Raw genomic sequence first — 12,700 nt, 5'->3', positions numbered from 1 at the left:
TCTTCCTGTGGTTAAATACAGAAACAGAAATACAGATGTCTGAATCAGATATGTTGAAGAGGAATGCGTGAACAAAAGCAGGGAGGGCCATGGGAGTCTTGGTTACAGATTGCAAATCGCCCCTTCTTATCCTTTGATGGCCCCCCTTCTGAGAGGCCTTTTGTGGCCAGCTAAGACCTAGCACATTAATCAGGATTAAGGAAGCCCTCCTAGCTTGGTCAGGCGTACCTCCTGCTGATGTCTTAATAAACCTTACACATGAAAAAAGATCCCCATCATCAGAATCACCTCAAGCTACAGCAACAGGACCCATGCTTTGCTACAGGACGTGAGAACTGCTGGAGTGCATCATTATTTTTTTTCTCTCCTGTGGCTTCCCCTTCTGTTCAGTAGGGCTGCAATGCAAGCTGCAAACTGGTCTCACCACAGCAGGGGTGCCTTCCTCTACCCTGCCTCCACCCCACGGGGTTCAGAACCCCTGGGGAGGATGAGGTGCTGGGTGAGAGTGGAAAGAACACACTGTAAACGTGGCTCTTGGACCTTGAATTTTTTTCCTTAATCCAGAGATGCTTCAGTTGTACAATGCAGCAGTGGATCATGGGAGGATGGTGGGTCTGATGAGGAGTATCCTCAAGTTTGGATTCTCCCCATACACTTTGCCCACATCTGGGCTCTCATCACACCTACAGTCATCTCCCAATTTACCAATAATTGTATGACTGTCAAAAATTTTAACTTTCAAAAATAAGATTCAATTTAATTTAAATTTAGAAGGAATGCCATTCTCCTCAGAAATAAGTTTTGTTTTCTTCAACCAAGATGGAGAGCTGGGCCTGGACAGAAGGGCGGGAAAGGATTTGGGTAGGTGTGGGGGGCTGTGGAGAATCCTGCTGCTTTCCATGACTCTAGGAAACAATGCTCTGCAGCCCAGCCATAATTCAGCAGCATGTCCTCTAGACCACAAAGCTTTCTAAGTTTGGACTCTGCATCTCTCCCTGCTACAGACCTGCTCATGGAGAGAGCTAAGGTACACTCTGCAGCAGGAGGGGGCCTGGACTGGCACAGAGCTAGATGGTTGCTCTGGTGGCAGAGGTGGGATGGGGGTTTCAGGAGCAGTCACTGGAGTCTCCTGATAGCAGAAGTGAGCCACCACATAAGCACAGAAAAAAGGAGGTCAGAGAGGGACCAGGGTCAGAGGAGAGGAAGTGGAGAGGGATAGGAGGCTGGGGGATGAGCAGGACCAGGACTGTGAGACTCTGGACACATTAGGAACAACAGTGCACATGTAAGCACTTCCTTCACATTATTACTCTTTTAAGCACACCTTGTGCCTAATCAAATATGAGCTGAGTAATCACAAATTCCACATTAGAGGGATCCAAATGCTTGAGGTTTTTCTGTGTTTTAAATGGATCAGGAAGAGCGGCCTGCCTAATGGTGAGCACTACTGTAGTGTGTTTCCTGAACCATTCTGAGTTTTCACACACTAAAAGGAGAGATGGCTTTCAGTCAATTATTGCTTTTCAGGAAAACTGGCAACACATGACATCACCAATAAATAAAATAACTAAGACATGAGTGTCAATAAGTCTAAAAAAAGAAAATGCAATCAGTCCACAGACCATAGTAGTGATTTTCAGAAAGGAAACAAATGCCAGTCTTCAAGGTAAAGACTACACCTCAGGTAAAAGTAAAAACCAAGCTCAATGTTGGGATCAAAGCCATCTGGTTTATTGATTCATTTTTGGCAGAAGTCTTATGCTCCCGAAGAGAACAAATCTCTAATTACTTGCAGGATTTCCTTGTCAGTCTGGTTTCTGAGGGCAGAGTGGCACAGGATGGGGAGAGCTGGCTTGGCAGCAGTTCATCTGGAGACATCTTGGGCTGCAATCAACTTACTTTAAGATGTGATACAGACGCTATGAAAGCCCAGCCACCCCAGATGAGATGCCAGTCATGTGGGTAAAGCCTAATTGATGTTCCAGGCCCAGCTGAGGTCCCAGCAGAATTATGCCCCAGGATAGAGCCAGCCAATACCACATGAAGCACAAAACCATGTGGCTGAGTGAGCACACAGAATAATGGGAAAAAGAAGTAGAAATCATTTTACGCCACTAGTTTTGAAGTGGGTTATTAAACAGCAGTAGGGAACTGAAATAGCCACTCAAGGTGGCCAGCTTCTGTGCTACAGGACAAGATCTTCCTGGACACAGTGTATGGAGGTAGGGGGAGGGCTCGATCCAAGGAGCCCTGATACAAGAGAAGACTTACACACCTTAGGACTGCTCAGTCTGGAGCTAAATGGTTGAGCTAAGCTAGGAAAGACAAATAGTTTGAGCACTTGAAATAAAAGCTTATATGGTACTGTCAGGGCCAGAACAAGGCAAGAAAAAGTTCCAAAATAGTACCAATGGGCACAGTGCATGGGCTGGCAGAAGGGAGAAGAACTGAGCAGAGACACAGAGACAAGCAGGCAGAGCACTGGCCACAGAGACGCAGCTCTTCTGGGGCCACTGGGGTTCCAACAGCTTCCTAACTATGTGAAGCTGGACTGTAGTTTCTGGTCTCAGAGTTCCTGGAGGTTCCTGCCCTTCCTGGGCTGTATAAGCCAGAATCTCTCACCCCTCCTCAGTGAGTTAGTCTAAGTGAATTTTTGCTTCTGGTAACGAAGAGCAGGCCTGTGAAAATTGCACTCTTCTTAGGAGATCCTAGCATCTTAGGAATGGCAGTCAGTGGGCCTGGCGAGCACCACCACCAGTATAGCGAGCATTTTAGCAAATGAAAAAATGAAAGTAGAGGAGTTCTGATAATGGTGGAGGGATGAAGATGCACTGGAGTTCCCATCCCACATTTCCAACAAAAGGAGCCCAAACAGCAAAATTAGCCAAAAACAAACTCAGGTAAAAAACTACCAAGGAGCAACCAAACTAAGAAAAGGATATAACATAATTTAATAAACTTTTAAAACTCACAGTACCTACATTGTCAAGTCACTAGAGTCCACAAAATTCTCCCTAACACTCAACCCAACCAGAGGGATATGAACAGAGTAAGTGACCTTCTCTTTTCTTCTTCTATTTGCTGGAGTAGCAGAAGACATTATGGGCAGATGGTGGGAAGAAAGTGACACTGGAAAAGTTAGGAATAGGGCTGACACAATTAAAAAACAGGACAAAATACAGAACACAATGGCTTTCAGAGAGCACAAGAGTGACATCTGAGAGAAGGATACCAAGAGTGCCATGAATGACAGGCATAGTGGCACACACCTATGATCCCAGTGGCTCAGGAGGCTGAGGCAGGAGGCTTCCACGTTCAAAGCCAGCCTCAGCAACTCATTAAGGCCCTAAGCAACTTAGCGAGATCCTATCTCAAAATCAAATGTAAAAAGGGCTGGGGATATGCTCAGTGGTTAAGTGTCCCAGATTCAATCCCCAGTACTAAAAAACAACAAAAAATAAGCAAACAAACAAAAACCCTGAAAAAGAGTGTCACACATTTTGTGTGGTTTCCAGGTAATAATGTAGAAGGGTGTGGCCCAGAACCCAGCAGCCCCACAGGCTCAGAGGACAGAGCCTGCAATTCAGGAAGCCATGGTGGCTGGAGTTTGAAGCTCAGAGGAGGGGAGAGGAGGAAGTAGCTTTAGGCTGCCTATTACACATGTTCAAGAAGTCAGAGGATTTGATGAGCTTAAAGAGGAAAGATGCATGAAATTTGATATAAAATACATGAAATAGATCAATAGCATACTGGGACTGGAGCTGTAGCTCAGTGGTAAAGCACTTGACTTGCATGTGTGAGGCACTGGGTTCGATCCTCAGTACCACATAAAAATAAAGATATTGTGTGTCTATTTACAACTAAAAAAATAATAATAAACAGGATTAAAAAATAATAAAAAACAGGATTAATGGCATATTAGATAATATAGAAGACAGCAATATTAATTACTTGAAGACAGTATAACCGCCAACATTTTCTTTTAAACACAGAAAACACCTTAAAAACAAATGAATAAGCATCTGTGTCTCATGGGACAATGCCAAGCAGTATACATGTAGAGCTGGAGTAATCGAAGGAGGAAATAATGGCTGAAATTTTCTGAATTTATTTAAAGTTATAAATCCACATATCCAAGAATTGTTTTTAAAAGAGAGAGAGAGAGAGAGAGAGAGAGAGAGAGAGAATCTTTTAATTTTTTTTTTCTTTTTTTTTTAGTTTTCAGCGGACACAACATCTTTGTTTGTATGTGGTGCTGAGGATTGAACCCGGGCCGCAAGCATGCCAGGCGAGCGGGCTACCGTTTGAGCCATATCCCCAGACCCTATCCAAGAATTTTAACAAACTTCAAGTGTAAGAAACATAAATAAAACCACATCAAGACCCATCATAATTTTTTTAAACACACACATACACACAGATATTCAGCCTTCATACATTTGCTAGAATGGCTAAACCAATTATTTCAAGTGTTGACAAGGATCATCTAAGCAATCGGAACTCTCCAAACACTGCTGAGGGGAATGCAAATAGGAAATGACTTTTTTTTTAAAGTAGTTTGGCAGTTTCTTATGAAATCTGACATACATTTACCAAACAATCAAGCCGTTCCACTCATAGATATTTCCCCAAGAAGAATAAGAACATATGTCCATATAAAAACTTGTATGTGAATGTTCTTTGCAGCTTTATTCACAATAGTTGAAAATTGGAAACAACCCAAATGTCCATCAACTGATTCATGTATAAACAAAGTGTGTTGCATCCATAAAAATAGAATATTATTCATCAATAAAAAGGAATGGATTGTTGAAACATGTGGATGAATCTAAAAAGCATTATGCTAAATGAAAAAAGTCACGTAGTAAAAACTGCATCCTATATAATTCCATTTATATAACACTCTGGAACAGGTGAAAATATATATGGAGAAATCAGATCAGTGGTTACCAACACAAAGGATTTTATTACAAAGAGGCCCCAAGAAACCTTCGGAGGTGACAGAAATACTCTATCATAGTTGTGGTGGAGGCTACATGACTATATATACATTATACATCATGGAATTATATGTTTACAACTGGAAAATTTTATTTTATGTAAATTATATCTTAATGAGGTTTGCAAAGAAGTAAAAAATAATGATTTTATGTTGAGGGCTGGATCAAACAAGCAAGTGGAAGTGTGTGTGGGTGGGTCACACTCCAAAAAAGGAACATCACTGCCATTGTAACTGTGACACAATGCAAAGATGTCATGGACTATGAGATAGATAACAATTTCAAAAATGTCAACAACATGAAAAAAGATGTGACTCAAACTCAGTCATACTCATCTCCATCCACACACCCATCCGTGCACACATATGCTGTGTATGAAAATCTTCCTGGAATAAGGTCACTCACATTTAAAGAAGGTTCTAATTAGAGGGAGGATCTAAAGTCCTTTTAATACTTTTATATTTTCTATACTAAAATAATTCTTTATGGGGCTGGGGATGTGGCTCAAGCAGTAGCGCTCTCGCCTGGCATGCGTGCGGCCCGGGTTCGATCCTCAGCACCACATACAAACAAAGATGTTGTGCCCACCAAAAATTAAAAAATAAACATCAAAAAATTCTCTCTCAGTCCTTCTCTCTCTCTCTCTCTCTCTCTCTCTCTCTCTCACACTCTCTTTAAAAAAATAAATAAATAAATAAATAATTCTTTAAAATAAATATGCATTTATAAAAACAAATCAATGCTTTTTATTTAATAAAAAAAATGACCAAAAGTAAGTATGCCAAGTTGTTAGTAGTGAATGATTCTGGATGTGATGACCCTGAATGATTTTATTTCTCCTTTGTTCAATTCTGTATCTTAAACCATTTTCCAAAAAATAAAATAAAATAAAGCAAGATTAAAAAACAATAGGATGAATATCCTTAGACCTATGAACTTTCTTACCAACAGTGTGCCTCTTCTTAGGGTGAGCAGAGTCCCTGGTATGTCTGGGACTGAAAGCCCTACATTCTGAGATGGTTGGATCCGGAATGTTCCCCAAAAGTTCATGTGTTGAGGGCTTGATCCCCAATGTAACAATATTCAGAGGTGGGACCTTTGGGAAATGATTAGATCACAAAGGCACTAAACTCATCCATGTATTTACTGATGGATTCATAGATGAATGGACTACCATAAGGTGCTGGACACTGTAGGAGGTAAGACCTAGTTGAAGGGAGGAGGTTCTTGGGAGAGTGACCTTGGTGACTATATGTTATCCTCAGCCCCGCAAGCTCTGCTTCCAGGGCTGCCCTGAGGGCTGAAGTGTGCAGTTTTCCTCTACCACGCCCTTCCACTATGATATTCTGCCTTGCCTCATGTCCAAAGCAAGGAGTCAACTAAGCATGGACTGAAACATTTGAAACCATGAGCCAAAATGAATCTTTCCTCTGCTGTTTCTCTCAGGTATTTTGTCACAGTAACAAAAAGCTGACTAACACAGTCACTTTTCCTCCTTTGTGGTTCCAATGAATTCTCTAGATTCTATAGCAATGGTACTCAATATTTTTTAGTGTGCCTAAGAATTCCCTGAGGAACTAGAGTGGCAAGAAGATTCGTGGGTTCCACTCCTGGATATTTTGGTTCAGTAGGTGTGGGGTGGGGCTCAGGAGAGTACATTTTTTAGCACCTCAGATAATGCCCATGCTCTGGCCTCACTGTGCCAGAGCTCCCTCAGCATGTCTTCCTGTTCTACTCTTCCATATCTGGAGTTAACTCAAACCCTGCCTAGCCTCTGTACCACCAGGAGGCACCACTTGGTAGCCCCAAAGGGATGTTACCTCTCCAAGTTTACTGCAAAGAATAAATGGAGGAAGAAACTCAGGGCATTCTATTCCCTCCGGCCATGGAAATGCTGACAGCCCAACTCAGAGCAAACTCACACGTCAGACCCCATGAACACTTGTTCTTCTAAACAGAGTTTAAACTTTAGAAACAGATAAGGGGAAAGCCTTTCCATCATACAGCAAGGACACATAGATTCCTCCAATTCTTTCCCATTCACCTAAAATCATTTAGTACCCCTCAAAATTGTCCCTGGGTTACTGGGTAATCACACTCCCATGACTGTCCTGGGCACAGGAAAGGAATGCATACACCTTTCCTTCTATGGATCTATCTACCATTAGTTCATTCCAGCCAGCCTTCAGAGGGTGACAGAAAGTTTTCCCTTTGTTGCTATGCAGCAAGCTCCCAAGGGACCTCACACTGCTGGTTCCCAGACCAAACTGAGGAGCAAGGAAAGTTGGTCCTAGGCCTCTACTTGCCTATATAAAATAGAAGGAAAATGAGCATTTGTTCCTACCACAGGGCTTAAAGTGCTGTGCTATTTTTTCCTGAGGTTTGCAGGAAATGTGTGGTATACTCTCCACCCCTGAAAGGGGGTGAGTCAGCAAGTTGTAACGCCAAATCCCTTTTCATTGTAAATTCTTGTTTCTGCTGTTTACAGAACTGCAAACCATTGGAGTTAAATTCTAAGCAGAAGATCTTGATATATATGTATTTAAAAAGTACATGTGTAGGAAGGGAAGTGCTTGAAGAAGTCAAGAAAATGATTTTAATTATAAAATGAGTAGGGGTTTAACATAAGAAAATGCAAGCTCGCTAGCTTTGGAAGGGGACCTTTTACACAATCAAATCAGAAAACTGTTGTCAGTGGCAGGAATGGATTTCTAAACTGGAGGAGTAGTGAGGAGACTAAAAGAGGCAGCTATGATAATGTCTTTACAGTCTCAAATTCAACTGAGCATAAAGTTTTGGAGGGTGAACAGCAAAAAGCAGTTTTACATTTACTAGTCCAAGATCCAGGATGAAATAACTGTCCTGTGTTGTTATTATTCGTATCCTCAAGCACTAAGAAGAACAGTAAGAACTCCTGGAATAAAAACTCAAAAAATGTTTGAAGGTACATATACTATGTTATTTAAAAAATCATGTCACATTAAATCCAGCACAGAAAAAAAATACTGGAAGAATGTATGGCAGAAAACCCACACTAACTGTCTCTGGATGGTGGGATTATGTGCACCTTTGCTTATTGCCTTTGACATTTTCTGAAACAAAAATGTATTGTTTTTATAATAAAAGTAACCCAAGTCATTTTTTAAAAGCAGCATGCTGAGAGAAACATATGCAACTTCACCTTTAAAGGAAAACTTCTTTCAAATGGCAATTCCTTTATGCATTTCCTTGGATTGTACGTTACCCAATCCTCATTGTTTTTTCTGGGTTCATATTAACATTAGGGCTCTGATTACACTTTAAAGTGTGAAATGACAGTTGAATGACTAGAATCTTTAATTTCCCAATCAATCCTCTGTAATCAGTATTTTCTACTTCACATATACCAATGGGCATTTATGAACCTTAAAATGCTCCCAGGATAAAATGAAGTCTTTGTCTGTCTACCAGAAGTCCTGTGTGCTCCTTCTGAGCCCCAGTGACAAGCCACTGTGCCCATGAACTCTATAGGGGAAGAGTTGTCACTGTGATTTCTGTGCTGTGCTGTATAGCCTCAAAGGCTGATAATGCACAACAATCCTGAGATAGAAAGGCAAGCAGAGAACAATTACAGCACTATTACCCTCAGATACAACTCTGTAGATACCTTTAAGATCGTGATATTCCAGGTAAAGCTCTCCACTGCTTTCTGTAGTTTCCGTTCCTTCAGACCCTCCTTGGTGCCTATGCTGTGTAAGTGCTCATGGAATTCCATGGCTGAAAGAAATAAAAAAGACAAAGCGTATTACTTCGCCATCCAGTTTGTGGTAATGAACCAGCAATATTCATTTTTCTAGGCAGAGCTAAAACAATTTCAATTGCTAATAGCACTTAATAATCGTTCCCATGTAAGAATGTAGTAATAGGGAGGAAACACTGAAATGGTTCCAACAAGGTGGAAGGCATCTTAGAGTCAGTTCTGAAGGGCAGAAGGATACATGATTATTATTACAGGGTTGTAATTCAGAGAAGAGAGACATGGCTTCTGAGAGGAAGGTTGCCCAGGGAGAAGGAAGAAAAGCAGGGACTGGAACCCAGGTCTCTGAAATCTGAGAAGACAGATTTCAACTCTACTAAGAACATAATGCTGGCTACTGGGGATGCAAAGAATGCAAAGTCAGGAACTTCCCATCCCAGTGAGGGTCAATATGAGCTCAGATACCAAGCCTGTCATAAAGGGGAGAGGTTGGGGAGAAGGATGTGAACTCTAAACTTTGAATTTATATTATGAAACTTTAACCAGGATTCACCTGATCAAATGAATACTCCCCAGCATCCTTTAAAATAATCAAAGAGGTTTCTCACTGCAATGATAAGGGGGGAGCAGTGGGGAGAGGGTATGATGGTCCTTCTACTTGTAGTCATTATAACTCAGACTTTTTTTTGCATATTCCCTTATAGTCAATCCTCCCATCCTTGGCCAATAGAAACCCTTCAAACTGGTTCCCACACTCTACTGAAATCATCAATTAGCCTTTGATACCTTCCTTGCTTTCTGGTACAAGAAATTCCAGACTCACCCATCTAAAATACATTTCCCATCTCAGGCCTGGAGCTAGCTATTTCCCCCAAGGAAACTGTATGCATGATGCATGTGTATGAGGGAGGGAGGGAGGGAGGGAGGGAGTGGGTGGAAAGGAGGGAGAAGGAGAAGAGAGGGAGAAAAGACACCTTCTTTCCACAATCAGAGTGTTCAATGTTAACTGAGTTTTTATTGTTTTCTAAGGTCTTTTCACTAGACAGATCTAGGACACGTATATATACATTTTTTTTTAACAGAAAGAGCTTACTAAAAATTTAATTCAGAGTTTTAAAATAACATTTTAAATATTATGTTTATTTTTTCCTCTCATGTAGAAAAAAATCTTAATTCCTACCCATACCAATGCAACTACTAATAATAAGACTGCTAGATATACTTAAAACTCTCAGCATTTTTCTGTGTGTGCCCTTAGAGTATATCTTATTGAGAATGCATAGTAAAATTTTTGTGTTCAAGTTGGAATAATTCTTTTTTTTTTAATTTTTTATTGTTGGTTGTTCAAAACATTACAAATTTCTTGATATATCATATTTCACAATTTGATTCAAGTGGGTTATGAACTCCCATTTTTACCCCATATACAGATTGCAGAATTACATCAGTTACACATCCATTGATTTACATATTGCCATACTAGTGTCTGTTGTATTCTGCTGCCTTTCCTATCCTCTACTATCCCCCCTCCCCTCCCCACCCCTCGCCTCCTCTCTTCTCTCTCTACCCCCTCTACTGTCATTCATTTCTCCCCCTTGTATTACTTTTCCCTTTCCCCTCACTTCCTCTTGTATGTACTTTTGTATAACCCTGAGAGTCTCCTTCCATTTCCATGCAATTTCCCTTCTCTCTCCCTTTCCCTCCCACCTCTCATCCCTGTTTAATGTTAATCTTCTTCTCATGCTCTTCGTCCCTACTCTGTTCTTAGTTACTCTCCTTATATCAAAGAAGACATTTGGCATTTGTTTTTTAGGGATTGGCTAGCTTCACTTAGCATAATCTGCTCTAATGCCATCCATTTCCCTGCAAATTCTATGATTTTGTCATTTTTTAATGCAGAGTAATACTCCATTGTGTATAAATGCCACATTTTTTTTATCCATTCGTCTATTGAAGGGCATCTAGGTTGGTTCCACAGTTTTGCTATTGTTAATTGTGCTGATATGAACATCGATGTAGCGGTGTCCCTGTAGCATGCTCTTTTTAGGTCTTTAGGGAATAGACCGAGAAGGGGAATAGCTGGGTCAAATGGTGGCTCCATTCCCAGCTTTCCAAGAAATCTCCATACTGCTTTCCAAATTGGCTGCACCAATTTGCAGTCCCACCAGCAATGTACAAGTGTACCCTTTTCCCCACATCCTCGACAGCACTTGTTGTTGTTTGACTTCATAATGGCTGCCAATCTTACTGGAGTGAGATGGTATCTTAGGGTGGTTTTGATTTGCATTTCTCTGACTCCTAGAGATGGTGAGCATTTTTTCATGTACTTGTTGATTGATTGTATGTCCTCCTCTGAGAAGTGTCTGTTCAGGTCGTTGGCCCATTTGTTGATTGGGTTGTTTGTTTTCTTATTGTCTAATTTTTTGAGTTCTTTGTATACACTGGATATTAGGGCTCTATCTGAAGTGTGAGGAGTAAAGATTTGTTCCCAGGGTGCAGGCTCCCTATTTACCTCTCTTATTGTTTCTTTTGCTGAGAAAAAAACTTTTTAGTTTGAGTAAGTCCCATTTGTTGATTCTAGTTATTAACTTTTGTGCTATGGGTGTCCTATTGAGGAATTTGGAGCCCGACCCCACAGTATGTAGATCGTAGCCAACTTTTTCTTCTATCAGACGGCGTGTCTCTGATTTGATATCAAGCTCCTTGATCCATTTTGAATTCACTTTTGTGCATGGCGAGAGAAAGGGATTCAGTTTCATTTTGTTGCATATGGATTTCCAGTTTTCCCAGCACCATTTGTTGAAGATGCTATCCTTCCTCCATTGCATGCTTTTAGCCCCTTTATCAAATATAAGATAGTTGTAGTTTTGTGGATTGGTTTCTGTGTCCTCTATTCTGTACCATTGGTCCACCCGCCTGTTTTGGTACCAGTACCATGCTGTTTTTGTTACTATTTTGCTCTGTAGTATAGTTTGAAATCTGATATCGCTATACTGCCTGATTCACACTTCCTGCTTAGAGTTGTTTTTGCTATTCTGGGTCTTTTATTTTTCCATATGAATTTCATGATTGCTTTATCTATTTCTACAAGAAATGCCGTTGGGATTTTGATTGGCATTGCATTAAACCTATAGAGAACTTATGGTAATATCGCCATTTTGATGATGTTAGTTCTGCCTATCCATGAACAGGGTATATTTTTCCATCTTCTAAGATCTTCTTCTATTTCTTTCTTTAGGGTTCTGTAGTTTTCATTGTATAAGTCTTTCACCTCTTTTGTTAGGTTGATTCCCAAGTATTTTATTTTATTTTATTTTTTTTGAGGATATTGTGAATGGAGTGGTTGTCCTCATTTCCATTTCAGAAGATTTGTCGCTGATATATAGGAATGCCTTTGATTTATGCGTGTTGATTTTATATCCTGCCACTTTGCTGAATTCATTTATTAGCTCTAATAGTTTCTTTGTAGACCCTTTTGGGTCTGCTAGGTATAGAATCATGTCACCTGCAAATAGTGATAATTTAAGTTCTTCTTTTCCTATTTTTATGCCTTTAATTTCTTTCGTCTGTCAATTGCTCTGGCCAGTGTTTCGAGAACTATGTTGAACAAAAGTGGAGAGAGAGGGCATCCCTGTCTTGTCCCAGATTTTAGAGGGAATGCCTTCAATTTTTCTCCATTCAGAATGATGCTAGCCTGAGGCTTAGCATAAATTGCTTTTACAATATTGAGGTATGTTCCTGTTATCCTTAGTTTTTCTAGAGTTTTGAACATAAAGGGATGCTGTACTTTGTCGAATGCTTTTTCCGCATCTATCGAGATGATCATATGGTTCTTATTTTTAAGTCTATTGATGTGGTAAATAACATTTATTGATTTCCGTATATTGAACCAGCCTTGCATCCCAGGGATGAATCCTACTTGATCATGGTGCACAATTTTTTTGATATGTTTTTGTATCCGATT

At 40.4% G+C, this 12,700-nt stretch overlaps 1 protein-coding gene across 1 annotated transcript in view; it reads right to left on the bottom strand.

Annotated features, from left to right (window-relative positions):
* Plcl2 (phospholipase C like 2) overlaps nt 1-12,700 on the bottom strand; it is a 183,553-nt gene that overhangs the window by 9,400 nt on the left and 161,453 nt on the right. The window contains exon 5 of the mRNA XM_046452872.2: nt 8,647-8,756. Within this exon, the coding sequence (XP_046308828.1) occupies nt 8,647-8,756 (110 nt within the window). The remainder of the gene's footprint in view (nt 1-8,646; nt 8,757-12,700) is intronic.

This window comes from Marmota monax, unplaced genomic scaffold (assembly GCF_021218885.2).
Source record: "Marmota monax isolate L192 unplaced genomic scaffold, Marmota_monax_Labrador192_F-V1.1 WCK01_AAM20220418_F8-fsc00042, whole genome shotgun sequence".
In the NCBI taxonomy this organism is placed as follows: domain Eukaryota; kingdom Metazoa; phylum Chordata; class Mammalia; order Rodentia; family Sciuridae; genus Marmota; species Marmota monax.
The sequence above is the reverse complement of the archived record's forward strand: the minus strand, read 5'-3'. Positions and strand labels throughout refer to the sequence as shown.